General features: G+C 39.4%; 2 protein-coding genes and 1 non-coding gene across 3 annotated transcripts; 2 read left to right on the plus strand and 1 right to left on the minus strand.

The window, feature by feature from the left end:
• Positions 1-131: 131 nt before the first annotated feature.
• Positions 132-203, plus strand: Trnae-cuc (transfer RNA glutamic acid (anticodon CUC)). Its single transcript has one exon. It is a non-coding gene; the product is annotated as a tRNA-Glu (tRNA).
• A 999-nt stretch (positions 204-1202) lies between these two features.
• LOC135480253 (surfeit locus protein 1-like) lies at positions 1203-16192 on the minus strand. Its single transcript, XM_064760037.1, has 9 exons — positions 16001-16192; positions 14841-14954; positions 14352-14473; positions 13084-13272; positions 10957-11029; positions 7873-7920; positions 6674-6788; positions 5869-5950; positions 1203-3550 (listed from the first exon to the last, which is right to left on the minus strand). Exons 1-9 carry the CDS (start codon positions 16073-16075, stop codon positions 3448-3450), a joined length of 921 nt encoding a protein of 306 aa, XP_064616107.1. The 5' UTR covers positions 16076-16192; the 3' UTR covers positions 1203-3447.
• A 118-nt stretch (positions 16193-16310) lies between these two features.
• On the plus strand, positions 16311-22388 carry LOC135480590 (prefoldin subunit 6-like). The gene is made up of 4 exons (XM_064760463.1): positions 16311-16414; positions 18252-18322; positions 19769-19893; positions 20905-22388. The coding sequence occupies exons 1-4, from the start codon at positions 16345-16347 to the stop codon at positions 21023-21025; spliced, it is 387 nt and encodes a 128-aa protein (XP_064616533.1). The 5' UTR covers positions 16311-16344; the 3' UTR covers positions 21026-22388.
• The last annotated feature ends 440 nt before the right edge of the window (positions 22389-22828 follow it).

Genomic DNA, 22828 nt, shown 5'->3' on the forward strand with positions numbered 1-22828 from the left:
TGTGTAAGACATATCAGGAAATACAACAAATTTATCTTTTAATTACTGAATACAATGCAAATACACAAGAAAGTAGCGGTTTAAGTTTTCAATAGGATATTATACCGTTTATTTCTCCACCATTTCAGCTCTCCCATGTGGTCTAGTGGTTAGGATTCCGCGCTCTCACCGCGGCGGCCGGGGTTCGATTCCCCGCATGGGAAGAAATTTTGCTTTCTTTTTCATTTTTTTTCCCCCTGCTTTCACCTACCCACTTTTAAAAAGAAACTGATGTGCTGTTTTGCCAAAGTGAGGCTCGTCGACAAGCTGCACAAAAAGGGTTCAAATCATAGTAGAACAAATGCATTGGTTTCTTCTGTGACACTACAGTGATTAGGGTACCACCTAGGTTTTTTATGAACACATGTACACTAATGATTGTGACACACAGGAAATAATAAAAGAGTTTATAGCTTAATTTTGACTGCTATATTCCTAAATTCAAGAAGGAGTTGTAGGAGTTCTCCATTTGTCAAACAAGTAAAGCAAGGTGATAAAAGTAGCATTTGGTACATACTGCTGCTGAAATTAAGATTTCTTTTTTTTTCTTTCATTCATGTCATGGGCCTGTTTCACAACTTTCAGTTGTGCTGTGAACTTATCTTCATTGTGGCCTGGGCATTATATCACCAAGGTAGTTACATACAGCCTACCTAACATTACATACGTCTTATAGTAACAGTATACCTGCTTGCCTATTTGTTTCAATACCTTATGTCACTTTTCTGGAAAGATAATTTTCAACAATTTCAAGAAAAATATAGATATATTCTGGCAGTGTATCCCTTTACTAAACAACCTGAACAGGGAGTATTGCCTGTCAGATACCTGACACAACTCAAATGCTAATCTCCAACTTAAACACTAATCTCCAAATGCCAAGTGAAAAGTACGTAGAGAAACTTGAATTGAACTTTCATCTTCTACTATAAAGTAGCTGTCACAAAACCTCATAAATCAATTATTTGTAGCTATAAATCATGTCACCTTTAGGTGCTACGAGCTATATATGCCATTTATGAAAATGTTCTGAGACATTTTATGACTACAAAGTTTTGTGAAAGTAACCCATGTATCTGTCTGTATGAACACCGTTTATGAAAGCATCGTTTATGAAAGTTTATGAAATACGATGTCATTCCATAGGTTTTGTATTTGTATTACTTTATTGCAGATGCCTTGTTACTTTACAGGCAAGACAATTAATTTTCGAAATTACCAGAACACGTACCTACATAACCTAGCTGGTTTCAGAACCAACCTACACAAACAGGTGAGAATTTCACACCACGGAAGAAATTATGACAATTTAATTGAAAAGCTATATACATCTCTAATAAAAATTTACTGTTGTTCGTGAATACAAGCATATGCATGTTTATATCATTGGTTGCTTATACCATAATCTAATATATTTCACTGGTATGATGCCTGTCAAGTTCATAGATGGAGAAAACATGGTGGAACTTGGACAAAAACCCATTTTGAACTTCCTACTGAACGTCCTGACTGCAGTCGGCAGTTGGATTTGAACCTGCACCCCCATCAGTCAACTTTCGTGAAAATCACATTATGCATAAACACAGCACGAAGGAGGAACCTTCTGCCCTTTTCACGTGGAACTTATCCACTGTACTCAATTTACTGAATTAACAATTTCTGAGTTTAAATAATTTTTAATCAGCAAGTGAACTGTCATGTGGAATACACAGAGGAAAACAGCAGACTTCTTATCACTGAAGTAAGACGGTGTTCGGCACAATTTAAATAGACAGTGTACGAACGACAGGCCAAAACGACCTACCCTAATTCCGTAACCTTTTTGCCAAAGAGTAACTTCCAGTGCAATTTATACACATTTTTATGTTACTTTGGAGACAGAACTACATTGGTTGGATTGGCTAATTTCAGAATTTTACAAAAAGTGCAATTTTATCAGTTTCCACAGATTAATGCTTTCAGAATATGCTCGAGTAAACACAATTTGCAAAAACACCTTGCACATATGCAAAAAGGTTGAAGAATTACAGTAATAATACTAATGTCCAAAAACCCACGACGGCATTCCACAGGGGTTACACTCTGTTCTGACGTTTTACTTCTTTTATTTCATTTTTTATGTTCAAATGAATTGTGCCAATGATCTTATGGTGCAAGAAATTAAAAGCTACTGAAACTACAACTGGTAAATCATCACCTTGATTGCAATCAATATCAGATATCAGTTCATGCTTTGATTAAGACATTGTTATTTGAATTGATCAACATTTACTATCTACAGGTTGACACCTCTAATTTTGGACGATCTCATTTTGACTTTAAATCCAATTTTTTTTGTGTTTTACAGAATTCAAAAATGGAATAAAAGTATAGCTGAAAATTCACTTTTTTAATTTTGTTCGATTTCTTTATGATTTTCCTCAGGCTGCTTTTTGTAGGCTTTCTTATCAAATATGTCTTCCGTACAAAAAATTGCCAAGATATGTAGTCCACAATTTCTCCCGAAAAATGTTTTGTCTTTGAACCATATGACCGTGTGGTACGAGTCATGCGACATTTTGTTTCAGATTTCACTAAAATGGCGTATCCCATAGCCTCGTAAGAATGCCTGATTAAAGGTTGATTTACAAAGTTACCGAGGACATCAGAAAAACATGTTTGTGGCTGTTAAGGTTTGTTTCTGCCGTCTTCTGAAATAACTGAAGTAATATGATCTGCTGTCTTTTCTTTTAAGATTAAACCTACGTATATGGGTCCTGCGTGGAAATGATCTTAATACTTGTGTCAGTTAACTGCATCAATCTGACCTATTGTTCACTCTTAAATCAGGCCACACCAATTTAAATTGTTGTTTTATTTATTTATTTGATTTATTTGATTGGTGTTTTACTCCGTATTCAAGAATATTTCACTTACACGATGGCGGCCAGCAATATGGTGGGAGGAAACCGGGCAGAGCCCGGCGGAAACCTACGACCATCTGCAGGTTGCTGACAGACTTTCCCACGTATTGTTGTTTTATGAGGAGAATAAATCTTTTTTTAATGTTGAAGGAAGGCATAAAAATAAATCTTGAAAAATCATCTAATTTTTGGGAAATATGGAATATCTCAGCAAATTTTTCCTGTTTTGAAGACATATTTACATAAGAGGAAAGCCTTGCAAAAACTATAAAATCATAAAAACAACAAGACTGGACAAAATAAAAAGGTGGATTTTCAGTTTAATTTTTATTCCATTTCTGGCATTTTTAGTGTCATCTTGGCAATAAAACACAAAAATACATGAAATACATGCCTTACGGAAATGTTGACTTTGACAAAAGTCAAAATATACAGTACTGTCTCTGTACTCTACTGCATTCCACACAGTCTGTTAACAGATAAATTTTCACTGACACCCAGTCCCTTATTTCTGCATCTTTTTGATGTAGGTAAACATGGTATCTGGGGGAGGAGGTTGACGGTAGCGTCTGTACCACATCCATAATGTGATTGCACTCAGAGAGTACCTGTGGGTGGGGAAAAAAAATAGGTCAGACTTATGAGAAACTACACTGATGATGAGGAATACAAAGCACCCAAAGTAAACCATTGACCTATGCCAGGTACATAATAATCTTAAAACAGCAGCTAGAGCTGGATTTGAACACAGGAACTCATTGGTTAAAAACCTGACAGTTGCAGTGAATGCCTTAACCAGTTTCAGCCGGTTAGGGCTGTGTCAGTTTGTCTTAAAGGAAAAGAAAATTGAAATATCAAACATATACCATTGAAATGAGTATGCATTTCCTCACATGTGCACGCTATAAAAAAATTCTAATATATACCTCAAGTTGATGAATTATAAATAAAGTCAGCGCCAAAATCCCATGTGGGCAACTCTATTTTGCCTAAGAACTAGTCCTGAAGTCTTCTGTGTTAGGAGGAGAATTGCCATCAGAAACTGCCATAGTGCAGTTCGTACATTCCCATTAGAACTCTTCATCCCAGATGGTAGAGAATAGTACAGTTTGTTTTCAGTTCTCAACAATGGCGGATGTTTCAATTGATTTCAAGTTCGGACAACTCTTTTATCGGGGAAGTGCAGTCAAATAAGGATGGTATTCAAGCTTCGGTGATTTCTGCTTGACGATCGGGAAACCGGAATCTTGGACGTAGGTTCAAAATTTACACAAACAAACTGGCAGTTTTAACGACTCCCATTGGTTGAGGGGCTGAGAGGCAAGATGGAGGACGCGATGGACAGCTATTTATGCCAGCTTTGCTGTTTTCAGGCTTTATGGGTATGGCAAGGAAAAATTGCAAAATGATGCAGCAGGCACCACCAGATAGAAAAAAAATTTGCTCTTTTCAGCCTATAGTGCCATTTTTTAAAATTTTCTTTTCCTTTAAGATATGGTATCCATATGGTTGTAAATAACCTAATCTGAATGTCAATAAACATTCTCACTCAAATATTTTAGTACCCTCAGCTCACATGATATCAAATGTTTTACATCAATGTAAAACACAAAACGTAGCTTTCTGTAACACATCAGTTCTGTCATTCGCTTCATCATAGTGGTTGCCTTCATGCCACCTACTAAAAAAAAACTTTACTATGTTCATTTAATGACATACAAGTAGTGAGGAATTTATCATGACAAAACAATCTGTTTTATAAATGGAGCAAGCAGGGTATCGTCAGCAAGTTACTGACAAACTTTCACAAGTCACCTGGGGCCCCGTTTCACAAAGTGGATGTAACGTTTCATTCAGTTAACTTCCATGGCAACCAGTACTGTAGGTATTACATCACCATGGTAGTTGTGTGGATGTAACGCAGCATGCACATTGTGAAACAGGCTTGCATGACGTGTGCAAACAAGAAGCGGTCTTCAACAAATGGAGTGAGTGAGTGAGTGCTTGGGGTTTAACGTCGCACTTAACAATATTTCAGTCATAAGACGATGAAGGAATCCTTAGAGTGCATGCAATGTGCCTCCTTGTTGCAGGACGGATTTCCACCGTTTATTTATCTAGTGCCGCTTCGCTGAGACGTCTTACCGAAGGCAAGTAAGCCGCCCAACCTGAGACATTATACTGATAAGAGTCAACCAGTAGTTGCACTATCCCCTTCATGCTGAACGCCAAGCGAGGAAGTTACAACTTCCTCTTTTAAAGTCTTAGGTGTGACTCGACCCAGGATTGACCCTGGATCTACCGCTCCTGAAGCGGACAGCAGCTTAATGGTAAATAAGTCATAGAATGATCAAGTGAACATTACAGATCAGAGTCTTCTTGGAGCTCAGACCCTCAGAGACTATAATCCATTTGTAATAATCATGTGATCATGCTGCTATGACTACTTATCGCATTCCTTTTGTCTTAAAGCAACCACCAGAAGTTTGATTCCCAATCTCTCGCACTTAACTGCTTGATGTTGATGCTTTTCAATCGCTAGGTCACTCAAGTGATGAAGTGAGTTATATTCCATTCTCAGACTGGGAAATTCCAAGTTTTCTATTTACCGTTGTTCTCAGGGCTTTGGTAGCAACATGAAAGTGAAAGTAGCTGAAGATGCTCGTCTGTCTAGTCTTACATGAAGTTTCACTAATGATATAGGACTGTCGCTCCTGAAGCGGACGCTCTACCAACTGTGCTATCGGGGCCGGTCTCATCAATGAAAGCACACATTTAAGTACACAATTTATGTGTTAAATGATACAATGATACAATTTTGATCAAGAATGCATGATTTGATTACATCATTCCTGCGTGAAAAAAATGTGTTCCAAGTTACATGTATTATGCCAAAATTTAGCCCACACGATCATTGCTTACGTACCACGTGATGATATAGCTCAGGTGTTCATTTCTCAGTGTCACTCTAGTCTGGCCTCCTATTGGTCCCTCAGGATGAGTGCTGTCTGCAGCCATGGCAACAGTCATGATTTAAATTCCAAATAGACATATAAATGATATGGCATTTGAATACATTTTGAGCATCAAAAATTGGAAGTTCATTATGGGAATACAGTTTCACAACCTGGAGATACGCCAGAGTCTATATAATAATGAGCACAGCGTAATGACCCAGGGGCCTCTCACCAATGCGGTCGCTGTGAGTTCAAGTCCAGCTCATGCTGGCTTCTTCTCCGGCCATAAGTGGGAAGGTCTGCGGCAACCTGCGGATGGTCGTGGGTTACCCCCAGGCTCTGCCTGGTTTCCACCCACCATAATGCTGGTCGCTGTCGTATAAGTGAAATATTCTTAAGTACGGTGTAAAACACCAATCAAGTAAATAAATAAATGAACATAATAACGATGCCATCAGTCCTAATGTTAACAATCAAAACACACAGGATTGTCCTATTTCAAACTCTTAAAAGAATCAGTTTTTCAAGCGCAGTGATCTCATTAAAAACCAAGATAAAAACAGAAGCAGCATAATCCGCAAATTCTAAAGCAGCTTTTTCGACACGTTTCTATTCTGGAGGTAGAGACAAAATTTGAACTAAAGGAGAGGTTCTGCAGGTAAAGTGAGAAAGCTAAAATATATACAGAACAAAGCTAAAATATATAACAGACAGACATTGTTCCGTAATACAACCTGTATAAATACAAAACTAAGCACACAAAAAAAAACTTACTTCTGTCTGCATCTATGAAAACAGGTGCAGTGCCTAAGAGGTCGGCCATTTTTTCCACATCTCGTAACAACCAGATAACAGCGTTAGGTTTCCCCTTCGTGAAAAATGGAGGGCGCTACAACAACAGTCACATAAAATGTTATTCAGCATCTTTTATTAACTTACGCTATACTTACACGACTGGCATTTAATGCATTACTCAAGAACATTTACGTAAGTACGTTTATTTATGATCCTGTTTTCCTGTATGTGGCAGCAGTTATGATTATTGGTGTAGCTAACCAGAGTGCTTGACGGAAACCAGAGTGCCTGAAGGAAACCAGAGTGGCCGGAGGAAACCAGAGTGCCTGGAGGAAGCCAGAGTGCACTGGAGGAAACAACCGACCTTCACCTAGTACCTGTTCCGCCTCCACATTTAAGCCGCAGCTGAATCAGTGAGAGCTGGATTTGAGCATACAAACTCATTGGTTCAGGGTCTGACAGTCACTGCCATCAGTTTAACCACCTGCGCCAATGAGTGTTCCAATCAGTCAGATTTACTGGCTGGAAAACAACTCCTCCTACCAAGTATCTGAGCAAATTTTCTGACATAGAGCTAAGGAATTGAGTTCAAAATCAGGGGCTCAATTAGAAGATTTCTTAATTAGTGGTTTATGCCTTTAATCAAAAGTTGTTTTTTGTGTCAGTGTGATGTAGGTGTGTAGTCAAGGCAACATGGCTGAAATCTGATTGTTTTAATTAGTGTTTTAATTAGAGTTTTATGCCGTTCTCAAAAATATTTTACTTATACAATGGCAGCCAGCATAACTGTAGGAGGAAATCGCTCAAAGCCTGAAGGAAACCCACGATTATCCGCAGGCTGCTGGCAGACCTTTCCATGTACGGCTGGAGAGGAAGCCACCATGAGCTGGACTTGAACGATGAAATTTGAGCATGGACTGTCGATTAAATGGCAAGACAACAATTTGTTTGTATAAATGATGTTACAGAAAATATTGCAGATCGCATAGCTGCCACAAGTTGGTAAACACTGAATCAGAAATTATGTAAATTAGACAGTAACTCTTTGGTCCTTTGTGGAAAAGAAGTTGTCAGTTCACATAAAGCAACGTTCACATGTTGGGACGGTTGAGGCGATTTTGAAGCATTGTTAGCGTTATACAAAGTCTATAAACAAAGGAATTTTAATGCATGCCTACCTTTTCAGTGTGCCTGAGAATGCCTACTAGCTCTATTTCATCCTCAATCTGTAAATAAGGGAGGAAACGTGAAACAATAACAGAGTGAGGTTGATGGCTTATTGTCACAGAGATAGTTATTCATACCTGTACCTCAAAGAGATACTGCTTGTTATTCAAACCTGCCTGTATCTAGAGAGATACAGCTTGTTATTCACACCTGCCTGTATCTAGAGAGATAGAGCTTGTTATACATTCCTCCCTGTATCTCAGAGATACAGCTTTTTACGCACACCTGCCTGTATCTCAAAGGGATACAACTTGTTATTCATACCTGCCTGTATCTCAGAGATATAGCTTGTTACTTATACCTGTCTGTATCTCAAAGAGATACAGCTTGTTATTCACACCTGCCTGTATCGCAAAGGGATACAACTTGTTATTCACACCTGCCTGTATCTCAGAGATATAGCTTGTTATTTATAACTGCCTGTATCTCAAAGAGATACAGCTTGTTATTCACACCTGCCTGTATCTCAAAGGGATACAACTTGTTATTCATACCTGCCTGTACCTCAGCGACAGAGCTTTTTATTCATACCTGCCTGTAATTCAGAGATGTACATGTACAGCTTATTATTCATACCTGCTTGAATCTCAGAGATACAGAGTGTTATTTATACCTGTCTGTACCTCAAAGATATATAGCTTGTTATTCATACCTGACTGTACCCCAAAATACAGTGTGTTATTCTTACCTCTCTACATAGCACAGATACAACTTGTTATTCATACCTGCCTGTATCTCAGAGATACAGCGTGTTATTCACACCTGCATTTATCTCAGAGATACAGCGTGGTATTCACACCTGCATTTATCTCAGAGATACAGCGTGTTATTCATACCTGTCTATATCTCTCCGTGTAATTCACACCTGCATTTATCTCAGATACAGCTTGTTGCTCATACCTGCCTATATCTCTCCGTGTAATTCACACCTGCATGTATCTCAGAGTGATACAGCTTGTTATTCGTACCTGTCTATACCTCAAACAGATACAGCATGTTATTCGTACCTGTCTATACCTCAAACAGACACAGCATGTCATTCATACCTATCTATACCTCAAACAGATACAGCATGTCATTCACACCTGTCTATACCTCAAACGGATACAGCATGTCATTCGTACCTGTCTATACCTCAAACAGATACAGCATGTTATTCGTACCTGTCTATACCTCAAACAGATACAGCATGTTATTCGTACCTGTCTATACCTCAAACGGATACAGCATGTCATTCGTACCTGTCTATACCTCAAACAGATACAGCATGTTATTCGTACCTGTCTATACCTCAAACAGATACAGCATGTTATTCGTACCTGTCTATACCTCAAACAGACACAGCATGTCATTCATACCTATCTATACCTCAAACAGATACAGCATGTCATTCACACCTGTCTATACCTCAAACGGATACAGCATGTCATTCGTACCTGTCTATACCTCAAACAGATACAGCATGTTATTCGTACCTGTCTATACCTCAAACAGACACAGCATGTCATTCATACCTATCTATACCTCAAACAGATACAGCATGTCATTCACACCTGTCTATACCTCAAACAGATACAGCATGTTATTCGTACCTGTCTATACCTCAAACGGATACAGCATGTCATTCGTACCTGTCTATACCTCAAACAGATACAGCATGTTATTCGTACCTGTCTATACCTCAAACAGATACAGCATGTTATTCGTACCTGTCTATACCTCAAACAGACACAGCATGTCATTCATACCTATCTATACCTCAAACAGATACAGCATGTCATTCATACCTGTCTATACCTCAAACAGATAGAGCATGTTATTCGTACCTGTCTATACCTCAAACAGATACAGCATGTCATTCATACCTATCTATACCTCAAACGGATACAGCATGTCATTCATACCTGTCTATACCTCAAACAGATACAGCATGTCATTCACACCTATCTATACCTCAAACAGATACAGCATGTCATTCGTACCTGTCTATACCTCAAACAGATACAGCATGTCATTCATACCTGTCTATACCTCAAACAGATACAGCATGTCATTCATACCTGTCTATACCTCAAACAGATACAGCATGTCATTCATACCTGTCTATACCTCAAACAGATACAGCATGTCATTCATACCTATCTATACCTCAAACGGATACAGCATGTCATGCATACCTGTCTATACCTCAAACAGATACAGCATGTTATTCGTACCTGTCTATACCTCAAACAGATACAGCATGTCATTCGTACCTGTCTATACCTCAAACAGATACAGCATGTCATTCATACCTGTCTATACCTCAAACAGATACAGCATGTCATTCATACCTGTCTATACCTCAAACAGATACAGCATGTCATTCATACCTATCTATACCTCAAACGGATACAGCATGTCATGCATACCTGTCTATACCTCAAACAGATACAGCATGTTATTCGTACCTGTCTGTACCTCAAACAGATACAGCATGTCATTCATACCTGTCTGTACCTCAAACAGATACAGCATGTCATTCATACCTGTCTATACCTCAAACAGATACAGCATGTCATTCATACCTGTCTATACCTCAAACAGATACAGCATGTCATTCATACCTGTCTATACCTCAAACAGATACAGCATGTCATTCATACCTGTCTATACCTCAAACAGATACAGCATGTTATTCGTACCTGTCTATACCTCAAACAGATACAGTATGTCATTCATACCTGTCTATACCTCAAACAGATACAGCATGTCATTCATACCTGTCTATACCTCAAACAGATACAGCGTGTTATTCGTACCTGTTTATACCTCAAACAGATACAGCATGTCATTCATACCTGTCTATACCTCAAACAGATACAGCATGTCATTCACACCTGTCTATACCTCAAACAGATACAGCTTGTCATTCATACCTGTCTATACCTCAAACAGATACAGCATGTTATTCATACCTGTCTATACCTCAAACAGATACAGCATGTCATTCACACCTGTCTATACCTCAAACAGATACAGCATGTTATTCGTACCTGCCCACCCTTTCTGGTTTCTGGATTCTTCCTGTCGTTTGGTATCCAGCCACGATTCACCAAGATTGTCAAACTGTAACATTTATTATTGATTATTAATTGATTTATTTGATTGTCGATTAATCCCATACCAAATAAAATTTTTTCACTTTTTGGACGAGTCAGGTGGACGACTACCGACGTTGTACTGATGAACTTTCTTACATGTGATGTGTGCACACCATATTGGTGGAAGACGTTAGACTGCTCAAACAGCCACACATGTCCTTCATCACATATTAACTGTTGTGAACAATAAAAGCTGGGACTAGTATATACACAAACTGTATGCCATAAATCTCCCATAATTTCGCCCACAAAAGTGCATTTTTGGTTGATTTATTTGATTTACTTGATTGTTGTTTACGCTGTATTCAAGAATATTTCACTCATATGATGGCGGCCGGCATTATGGTGGGAGGAAACTGGGCAGAGCCCGGGGCACACCCACGACCATCCGCAGGTGCATTTATGGTGTTGATACATACATTTTTCCAGCAGGGTATCATTATACCTTCCAAACCAACCTTTAAAGTACTTTTGGTAGAATCATTAGAATTCTCATAAATATGGTAGAGTAATTGAAAATGTTTGTCATGGATGAAATTTATTTATTTATTTATTCGATTGGTGTTTTACGCCGTACTCAAGAATATTTCACTTATACAACAGTGGCCAGCATTATGGTGGGAGGAAACCTGGGCTAAACCATCTGCAAGTTGCTGGCAGACCTTCCCACGTACGGCCAGTGGATGAAATTTTAGGTCATTTAAGGTATTTCACACCTAACAATCCGTGCATGAATCAGGAAATAAATCGGAATCTGAAAAACTATGTTGTTTATGGTAATAGTCCATTTTCTCCAGCACTGCCTTCTCTAAGTCTTCTATTTTTTAGGACACCTGATCTACTGTTTTTAGCACACATACCGGTAACTGTAGCAGAAATGTTTGGTTTATTTTCTTTCACATGGTTAGTCCATCTAATGAACAACATATTCATATCTTTATTTTCCCCAAAACTGGGAGAGAAATGTAATTGTTTGCTTTCAGTACTACTAATATCTACTTCTTAAAAATTGGAAGTAGTAGGGTATGTGATAAAATAAAACGCAGAGTGCACCTACATGTAAAAAGGTCTGGAAAAAGTCACATTTATAGCTTTCAAGAAGTTTAAACAGCCAAAATTTTACTAATAATAATATGCGACATGTGGACTTTCAGTTTCACCAGCTTTCAGTGTGTTTGCTTCGAGCTAATCCCATGAGCTACACTGATATATTCACCTGCTTGGAAAGAAGAACATGCCCTTTGATCTTACCAACTTTTTCAAAACATTTGCTTGGGGGTATGCATTCAAACGTTCTCTCTCTATTAAACTGGGAAAAATTGTCTTCTTTTAGCCCGGCTCATTTTCTAGTCAGTTTTCAATTAATGAGGAATTCCAACTGATATCTTTCCTGTGTGATTTTATGTAACATTAGGTTACCTAAAGTACTTGTATACAACATCTTGCATCTTGTACGAGATCATTTCGGATTCTCTGTACATTTACCCCCCAAAACCATTAAAGACAGTCTTTTATATCCTGTATTCGCTATTCACTATTTTGTCTGTGTACTTGAGTTGATGCTATGTATGCAAGCCTAATTCCTGCAGTAGGGGAGTTTCCAGTTGGAACTCTTTTGTCATCAAAGGTAAAAACAGTCCTACTGTGTCATGTGACTTGTGAATAATGTTAGGTGAAAAATGTTTGGCAACCTTTGTTGACATTAATTTACTGATCACCTGTATCACCCTTTTTACAGAGCCACAAATGACTCCTCTTTCCTTTAGAAACTTCTGGAATTCACAAACTTTCAGATCCTCAATTTTCTCCATCATTCATCTACTCTAAATTACGTTTGATGACACTTTTTTCAGGTGCTCTACGTTATTGCAAATGTGATCAAAAATAGTTGCCTAACAGTTCTGACAGGTCACTGGTAACGTAATAATGTGTTACAAGAGAGCTGTGATCAACCTATCTCAGGCTGAAGTCACTATTGCATGGGAAAAAAAACCCATTCTGTTGGACCAGATAACTTACTCTCTGTCTGACAGCCTGAAGGGTGTGACGACGTTAAGTCCGCTTTTGTGTGTGTGAGACATCATTCCATGGCCCGACTCAACTTGCACGTTTGATCGTGGACCAATATACAACTCCTTCGAGTGGTCGAAGCGACCCCTGACCTTTATTCGACGATACTGCATTTCTTCAGACTCCAGTTCTGTGAGGCTGAAATCAACGAGAAACATGGAATTAAAGAGAGCAAGTAAGCAGTAGTTTTGCTACGGCGTAGTTTCCAGTAACATTTAGTACTCTTTTATCGCTAGAGGAACAAAAAGTTGTACTGTACCATGTGACCTGTCAGAAATGATAGGCAACTATTTTTGATTACATATACTGTAACAGAGGCCTCTGAAAAAAGTTTTGTAAAAAGGCCATTTAAAATAGACAAAAAATTTTAAAAAAAATGGGGAGCTGAGTGGTCTTGAACTTAACCTCGAGGGACTTGAATACCAAAAGAGTTCAATGTCAAAACAATATAGGATTTCCCAGATATACAGCAGCAAAGTGACTTCCCTTTGCAAAGTCACTCCACCCAGTTCATGACTGTATTTCAATGACATGAAAAGAAACACAAGAATAATCGGCCCTGAATCAGAATAACAAAAAAATCTCTTTGCCTCGTTACATAGCTGTATAAAGGAGCAAAGAGACATTATTTTGTAAAAACAAAACCCCACCTGACGATTTCACAAATTCTTTGCTATTTTAATCTTGTTGCTGTCCACTTAAATTATCTCCAGTTGAATTTATGGCCAATTTTCTGTAAGGGGTGTCTTGTAAAGGTAGGAGTTATACGTATAAAATTTTTACCTGGCGAGGACGAATAAATAATGATCCAGTGCACCCCAGTGCATCAGCACTAATGCTTTAACCAGGTGAGATGGGATGGACCCAGCTGGCCATATTCTGAATCCTAAACTTCGCTCTAAAGCAACACCAATTAAATTTTTTTTTTGTTATGGGTTGAATGAATCTTTTTTCAGTGTCTAAGAGTATCAAAATAAAAATAAAAATGAAAAAATCACCTAATTCTTGGAAAATGTGGATTTTTGTAGCAATTTTTCCTGTTTATGTATTTATGTGATTGGAAAGCCTTGATAAACAGGGAAATCATAAAAATATCAAGATAGGACAGAACAAAAAATGAATTTATAATTATATAATTTTTTTTTCTGTTTTTTCGATTTCTTAGAGTCAGCTTGCACATAAAACATAAAAAAAATAAATTGTGTCGCATAACTTACTCAAGTGGTATTTCTATAGGTTCCGCTGTGGTTCTCCTCTCTAGGGATTCGATGAGATCTAATTTCCATCTCCGTCGCTTCACCTGCCAAGTACCCAGACAGAAGGCCGCAGCGGGAATTATCTGAAGAGAGAAGGGTTATACTGAATGCGAGGAATTCAATCCTTGTGAGTTGGTGGTGGGGGTGGGGGGCGGGGGGCGGGGTGAGGAGAGAGGATCTCATGATCGGATGGTCATGGGTTTCCCAAAGACCCTGATCGGTTTACTCCCGTCACAATGCGGGCTGCTGGTGTAAAACACCAATCAAAATAATACCTGAGGGTCAATTATGGGCTAAGCCAGGCTAGTGTGTGAAGGTGGGAAGGGAGGGGTGTGTTTTACTGGAAGGGCGTATAATCAGGTACAACCTAACATATATCTCTATATCACTGACTTCACTAATTCACGGGCTGTGAATCTGTGCTGCCCATACATACATCCACACCCTCACCAGTAAGACATATCCACTGTCCCCGAAAGAACTTCTTGTGACCGCGGCTCCGCGAAGACGGGGTTTCTGAAGTCTCTCCTCTTCTGTCACCCATCTCCTGATCATGTGACTCACCTGTGGAAAACAATTACTTATCACCTTATTGTGTACAAAAGTGACGTGAACCAAAAATGACAATCTGGGCTATCGTAGATAGAGTCATCTAAAGGGTCTTCTGAACTGATTGATTGATTGATTTAATGGTGTAAATGACGTACTAAGGATTTTCACGTACACTTACTGATGGATTAGCAGGCAGTTTGATGGATCGTGGAAACTGGAAGATCCATCCTTTGGCAAGTTAAGTTTTTGGCAACACAATACAGGTGACATCATCATGCACTATGAAGCTCCTCATTAATTTAATCATGAAAGTAAAATACCTGTACCGGTATTCTATAATCTAGCCCCGTAACTGAATGTATGTATGTAGGCCTATGTTTGGGGTTCTATGTCATACCTAACAATTTTTCAGGCATATGATCATGAGGTCATTAGCTGTGTGTGCATATACTGTGCATATCCTTGTGGCAGTGGGAGTCCATGCCACCAAAGAGTTGCCACCATGCACTGATGTACATGTACCATGCCGAAGAAACTAAAGCCATGACACCTAGCCCCCAACCAGTCACATTATACTGATACCATTTATTTATTTATTTTATTGGTATTTAACCCCGTATTGAAGAATATTTCACTTATACGACGGAAACCCACAACCATCCGCAGGCTACTGACAAACCTTCCCACGTACGGCCAGAGTATACTGATACCAGGCCAACCAATCCTGTTTCCTTGATCTAGCCGCCCAATGCTGGACACCAAGCAAGGCAGTAAACATGTACCTTTTATAAAGTTTTGGTATGTCCCGACCCAGGTTTGATCCCGGGTCTCATGACTTTGAGGCAGAAGCATTAACCATATTTGGTCATGCATCGAAGCGGTTCATTTCCGAGCTGTCCAGCTTAAACGACAGGATGTCAAAACTCTTATTCACGCTTCCACTTTACACTTGCAGTTTTCTACGTCAATTTTTGCACGTGGTCAAAATTTACACATGGGTTATTTGTGATCAGCCTACATGAGCATGATCTTGCTGATTGCTGTAGGCCTACCGGTACCTGATTTTGCCTCTGATGCGATTCTGACAAACGAATGACACCTAATTTACGAAGTGTTCTCAGCAAAGAATTCATTTTCCTCAGCTGTATTCATTGGGCTAATCGTTGCAGTCAAATTTCGCTGTCTGGCAATATCCGAGATAAAACCCAGAAAGCTTTAGTTTTGCTGTCACTTTCAGCTGTTCACTTGTTTTCGCAACACGCACATGGCTACATGCGGGGCTGTGATGATGCTAATGTTAACGAGGCTGTGATTGGTTAGGCCTTGCGAACCCTATGAGATTGACCAATCAAAGCGGTTCTTAAACGCATTGGCGGAGAAGAGAAGCAACAGAGTTGTCAATATGTCTGGCGGTGAAAACTTGCAGAAAAAGCTTCAAGGAGAGCTAGAGAAATATCAGGCTGCTCAGAAAGGTGTTCTTTAATTGATATAGCACACTTAAACTGATAACTAAAACATGTGAACTGATTAATCAGTTGAATTGGTGTCGACTGGTTTGCATTGAGCTGTTATGCTGTTGACTTGCTGTAGGCTGATATGTTCGAGTGACCAGTATTCGTGACGCTAAACTACGTTCATAGTTCAGTGTCCTGTTTCATTCATATATTTCACTCATCTGTCTCCATACTCAAGAATTTTTCACTTACAAGATGGTGGCCTGTCGTGGCCGGAGGAAACCCGAGTGTCTGGGTTAAACCACCAACCGATCTTTCGCGCATTACTTTTGACATATGAACCGGCTCGGATAGCACAGTTGGTAGAGCGTCCGCTTCGGGACCGGTAGATCCAGGATCAATCCTTGGTCGAGTCACACCTAAGACTTTAAAAGAGGAAGTTGTAACTTCCTCGCTTGGCGTTCAGCATGAAGGGGATAGTGCAACGACTGGTTGACCCGTATCAGTATAATGGCTCGGGTGGGGCGGCTTACTTGCCTTCGGTAAGTCGTCTCAGTGATGCAGCACTAAATAAAAGAGCGGTGGAAATCCGTCCTGCAACAAGAAGGCACAATTACACGTGCATGCACCCTAATGATTCCTTCGTCGTCATATGACTGAAAAATTGTTGAGTACGACGTTAAACCCCAAGCACTCACTCACGCACTCACTTTTGACATATCTTATTCATAGTTTCGAGCACCAGGTGCCTCTCAAGGAGCTGGAGGTGATTAATACCATGGAGCTCTGCCAGTATTTTGCATAAGTTGATGGATGTATATGGCAGTATATGGAAGCTGTGGTGACAAACTACATCCTGAAAGGCGGCACGCGGCATAACTTCATTCAATAGAGGCATTTTTATTGAAGAGTAAGCCCTCACGTCCTGTAATGTGTAGACAAGAATCCATGGTTTAATGCCAAGGATCCATGGTTAAACTCAAAGGATCCATAGTTAAATACCAAGGACCCATGACTAAATGCCAAGGATCCATGGTTAAACTCAAAGGATCCATAGTTAAATACCAAGGACCCATGACTAAATGCCAAGGATCCATGGTTAAACTCAAAGGATCCATAGTTAAATACCAAGGACCCATGACTAAATGCCAAGGATCCATGGTTAAACTCGAAGGATCCATAGTTAAATACCAAGGACCCATGACTAAATGCCAAGGATTAAACACCACGGATCAGTGCTATAAGAGCAATAGTTACCCTGCAAATTTTGAAACAGTGAAGCAGCACTAGATAAAAGAGCGGTCTTGCAACAAGGAGACACATTACATGCACTCTAAGGATTCTTTCGTCATCATATCACTGAAAAATTGTTAAATACGACATTAAACCCCAAGCACTCACTCACTCACTCATTCACGTAGTGTTCAAGAAAACTTATGTTTCCTGCAGAGCGGACAAATACCCACGTCCAAAGACCCTTTTCGAACTGTCAAAATCACCTTCACAGAGAATGAAATGAAACGTACAGTCATCATGAGAAGGGTTCATTGGACCTGTGTCGTGTGAGATCCATCAAAGAAAGACTGACAGTACATGTTTCTGAGTGTCCTGTCAAAAGCCTAGAAAGTAAATCGGGCACAACCTCATTTCATAATCATGACAATCGTCATGTAGATTGCCACCCTCATCCATTGGTGGAATGCAGTTATATAGAAAGTTTTCATACTTTTTCTACCCATTGGTCAACATTCCTCAGTCCTGTGATGAAGATTAAGCTCTGACCGTGATGTGTGCATCAAGAGCTGTTATCTTTACCTTATTTGTGTATTTTTGTTTCTGTTTTCCTTTTGCTCAGATTTACAGAAGTACCTGTCAGCCAGACAACAGCTGGATGCTCAGCTCAATGAGAACAACATGGTGAAGGATGTAAGTTAATTTATCTATTTATTTATTTGATTGGTATTTTACGCCGTACTCAAGAATATTTCACTTATGCGACAGTGGCCAGCATTATGGTGGATGAAAACCAAGCAGAACCCGGGAGAAACCCACAACCATCCGCAGGTTGCTGCAGACCTTCCCACGTACGACCGGAGAGGAAGCCAGCATAAACTGGAATTGAACTCACAGTGACCGCATTGGTGAGGGACTCCTGGGTCATTACGCTGCGCTAGTGCGCTAACGGACTGAGCCATGAAGGCCCCTGTAAGTTAATTGGTAGTGTTACTGCGGCATCAGTGTGTTAGCCAGGATGGTAAAAGTGACAGTTCAAAACACCTCATTTCTGTCTGCGGGCACATGCTTTTTGACATTGAAATTTTTTAAGTTTAATGAGGAGCTTCATAGTGCATGATGGTGTGTCTGAGTGTGCACATGTGGCAGGTTAGGGACCCAAAAGTGGTTTCTTACCAAGTTTGATTTTTGTGAACACTACATTCGTATATTTCTAAAAAAATTACTGCTGATCGACATAGGTGCGTACGCGTAGGCCCTGGTTATTAGGAGAATTACTAAGGAGGTTTACCTGCTGTGAATTTTGTAAGACGGGTCATAAGTAAATGCACATTCTCAGATCTCAGGTTAAGCTTTTTTTTTTTTTTTAGCTCCTGTATAATATCAACCATATGTGGATCTCCAACATACAGTGATAGAAAGTTATGTTTTGTTTTTGTTTGTTTTTATATTTCTTTTTCACCTGTGTACATCTACAAAGGGCCTACTGATGGAAGGTTGAAGGTGGAAGGTTGTATTGATTTCAGTTTTATACGCTTTGTGAATGTTTCTTAATGATTTTAGTTGATAGACTTTCAATTCAAAAGTTTACAGTTAGATAAACTTTAGTTTGTTTTCTGTAGTAAACATATTCTCTAGAAATTAAGCTTCCACGCAGGGCAGCAATTTCTGGTATACAGGGTTTCTGTGATGTCATTGCTTATGAGATTTATGGACTGACAGATTTACCATTTTTGTAATCGAGAAAAGTTTCATGTAGGGCTACAATTTTTATGCACATGCCAGGCTGCAGTGGCGACCCATAGTTCACGAAAAGCCAATCATGGGAAGCGATTTGCATATCAAAGACCGCTCCCGTGAGTTGTAACGCCCCACAATAAAGTTTTTCTTACTACCATAGCTCAACATTTGCTCAGCCATTCGCAGCCTTGGAATTGTTCACAGATTGACTCATGCAGTTCACAATTTGCATACCAAAGACCACTGCCTCAGTTTTGTGCAGGAACTCCCCCACAGTGACGTCTTTGCCATCACATCACTTTACAACTCTTATCTTTATTCTTATTCCAGTGTCTGAACGAGCTGGTGGGATTCTCTGAATGCCTTGTTCTATGTTTTTTGTTTGTCTTTTGTTTACAGGAGCTTGAAAAACTGGAAAAGGGAGAAAACGTGTTCAAATTGATCGGTCCAGTATTGGTTAAGCAAGAGCTAACAGAGGCTAAACAGAATGTACAGAAGAGGATAGAATACATCACATCTGAAGTGTAAGTAGTTATGATAAGATTAATAGTGTATATCGAAATATACTAAAGTAGCAGGCTGCAGGTAGCTGTTATCCACCTTCTAATGGGGGCTCCGTGGCCGAGGGGGTTAGCACATCAGCCCTGCGCAATGACCCAGGAGCGTCTCACAAATGCGGTCGCTGTCAGTTCCAGTCCAACTCCTGGGTTTTCCCTGGCTGTGCCTGGTGAATAGAGAGCATCACATCTGAAGTGTAAGTTTGTTGAAGAAGTGAATGGAGAACATCACATCGGAAGTGTAAGGATTGCGAAGAAGTTAATAGGGAATATAACAGTGAAGTGTAATTATTATGAAGAAGTGAATAGAGAGCATCACATCTGAAGTTTAAATAATATGAAGAAGTCAATAGAGACCATCACGTCTGAAGTGTAAGTATTGTGGAGAAGTGAATAGAGAGCATCACATCTGAAGCATAAGCGATGCAAAGTAGTGAATAGAGAACATCACATCTGAACTGTATTCAAGTATTGCGTAGAAGTTAATAGAGAACTTGGGCGCATATTAGCGTATTGTGAAGAAGTGAGACCATCATGTGTGAAGTGTAAGTATTATGAAGAAGTGAATAGAGAACATATTGTTTGAAGTGTTTAAAAGTATTGTGAAGAAGTGAGTAGAGAACATGACATCTGAATTGCAAGTAGTGTGAAAAAGTGAATAGGGAACGTGACGGGAAGTGTTAGTATTGTAATAGAGAACTTGACATTGAAGTGTTTCAAAATATTGTGAAGACGTGAATTTAATATTTCACATTTGGAGTGTTCTGAAATTGTGAAGAAGCAGTTGGAAAGTAACCTATTTATGTAGGGCTTTAAGAGAATGGGGTTGTTATGTCCCTTTTTGGCAAATTTATGGCTGTTTTCATTCTGTTATGATTGTTGTCATTTTTCTGACGATAGAAGACATACTTCAATAAAGCTTTTTTTTTCTCCCCACAGTAGCCTAGAACTCTCAGAACTGATTTTGCTTGGTTTCAGAAAAAGGCATGATAATACGATAAAGGATTTGGAAAAGACACAAGAATCCCATCGTGAAAATCTTACAAAGTTACAACTCCAGTTCCAACAGGCACAAGTGAAAGCTGCAGCCAGATCTTAGGGACACCATCTGCTGCCAGATCTTAGGGGCAACCATCTGCTGCCAGATACAGCTGATCTTAGGGCACCCAGCAGCTGCATTTGGGGACCTTTATGCCGTGGAATAGTCGAAGATATTTAAGAGAATGGTCAAGCAAATGAAGATGTTCTATGTGATAATGATGGAAAAGGGAAGTTTGTTTTGGATTTTGGGAAGCCTGTATTCCCAGTCATAAACCCTGAAAGCCGAGAAAAATGTGCCAGTGTTTAAATATGGAAGTCAAGCATTCCTTCAGACTAGTTCACATATATGGCATATGAGCCAGCAAGACGCTTGCTCTGTGGTGATTGAGGCCTCCCGGAAACAACTCTTGAATGCTTACTAGTGCTAATCAATTCAGTAGAATAGAACAACATCAACATAGCTTACAAAAAATCTTTCGGATGAATACAAGATTTTGAATACATGTGTATAACAAAGAAATGCCAGGTATTTTGATGGCTATGACTTTTAAGAAACTTTGGTAAGATGTACGTTTTCTGTCATGCTGGCTTCCTGGGGTCATGTGGGAATGTCTGCCAGCAAACTGCGGATGGGCGTCTGTTTCATCGAGACAAGTTCTTCCCAATATAATGCTGGCTGTAGTGGCATAAGTGAAGTTAAAATACTCTTGAGTTCGGAATTAAAACATCAGTCAAATGGATAAATAAATTTATTCTTTGTTAATGGTTCTACCGGGTTAGACAATTTCAGGACAAGCAGCTTCATTATTATATTTGCCGAATGAAACTTCTCAGGATAAAAGATTACTGAGTGGAAGCAGCTTCATGTGTTCGAAAACAATTCACACCTGACACACCTGCTTTTACTGTTCATGGGGACTTGATAACAATTAATCTACTGAGATCAAGATGCCATTTGTATTCAAGCCTTTGTTCTCAACTTCTCTTCCTCCTATAAAGTATGTGTATCTGTCGTATGAGAGAAACATTGCAAACCTCGTTGGTTTATCGGGACATTCTCGCTGTGTCCGTTCAAGTCCAGCTCATGCTGGCTTCCAGTCCGGTCCTACGTGGCAAGATCTCCAGCAACCTGCGGATGGTTGTGGGTTTCCCACTGACTCTATCCAGTGTCCTCCCACCGTAATGCAGGCCGCCGTCGTAGAAGTGAAATATTCTTGAGTACCGCGTAAAAACACCAATCAAATAAATAAATGAATAAATAAATAAACTGTCCGGTTTCCCCTTCCTATAAAACAGGCCGCCATGACATAATAGATGTGGAACGTTCTTGGGTATTGAGTAAAAATTAGTCGTAGACATGGGTAATGGTATGTAGAAAGTGCCTTCAGACATTTCAAATAAAGGTGGCAGCCCACGAGGCCCGCCACATCTGGTCAGGTATGCCAGGAAAGTTTCTGATTCAAAGCTTTTTCATCATTATTCATCATTGGTTGTGTTTTCACTAAAGTCTTTCTTTCACGATCGACATTGCGGGAATCGCTAGATGTTGTGTGATTTGGGTCAATAGGTGAGGACTGGTATAGGCTTATTTATGTATGGTTTAGAGCTGTGTCAAAGTCCAGTTGATTTCTTCATTGGGCAGTGTATATAATGAGGATTACACATCCTTTAAATGACGCAATCAAATTTATCCAGATTACGCAATGATTTTATGTTTGACTTTGTAACTATCCTTATTACAAATAGGTTTGAACTCGTATATCACATACATACCACTTTGAACAGTCGTCAGTATAGCCTCAGGATTTTCAACGAATACAAAGATACAAAACGGCAGAACACAGGTTTACTTAAGTTTATA

This window comes from Liolophura sinensis, chromosome 13, assembly GCF_032854445.1.
Source record: "Liolophura sinensis isolate JHLJ2023 chromosome 13, CUHK_Ljap_v2, whole genome shotgun sequence".
Lineage (NCBI taxonomy): Eukaryota > Metazoa > Mollusca > Polyplacophora > Chitonida > Chitonidae > Liolophura > Liolophura sinensis.

What these genes read in the sequence shown, in the direction of transcription:
- LOC135480590 (XM_064760463.1), top strand. Translation starts at nt 16,345, where the DNA reads ATGTCTGGCGGTGAAAACTTGCAGAAAAAGCTTCAAGGAGAGCTAGAG. An exon ending in ATATCAGGCTGCTCAGAAAG is followed by an intron (nt 16,415 to 18,251) that starts GTGTTCTTTAAT and finishes CCTTTTGCTCAG; the next exon opens with ATTTACAGAAGTACCTGTCA. An exon ending in AGAACAACATGGTGAAGGAT is followed by an intron (nt 18,323 to 19,768) that starts GTAAGTTAATTT and finishes TTTTGTTTACAG; the next exon opens with GAGCTTGAAAAACTGGAAAA.
- LOC135480253 (XM_064760037.1), bottom strand. Translation starts at nt 16,075, where the DNA reads ATGAATTCTTTGCTGAGAACACTTCGTAAATTAGGTGTCATTCGTTTG. An exon ending in TTCAGGCTGTCAGACAGAGA is followed by an intron (nt 11,030 to 13,083) that starts GTAAGTTATCTG and finishes TAAATGTTACAG; the next exon opens with TTTGACAATCTTGGTGAATC. An exon ending in TTTCATAGATGCAGACAGAA is followed by an intron (nt 5,951 to 6,673) that starts GTAAGTTTTTTT and finishes CCATGGCTGCAG; the next exon opens with ACAGCACTCATCCTGAGGGA.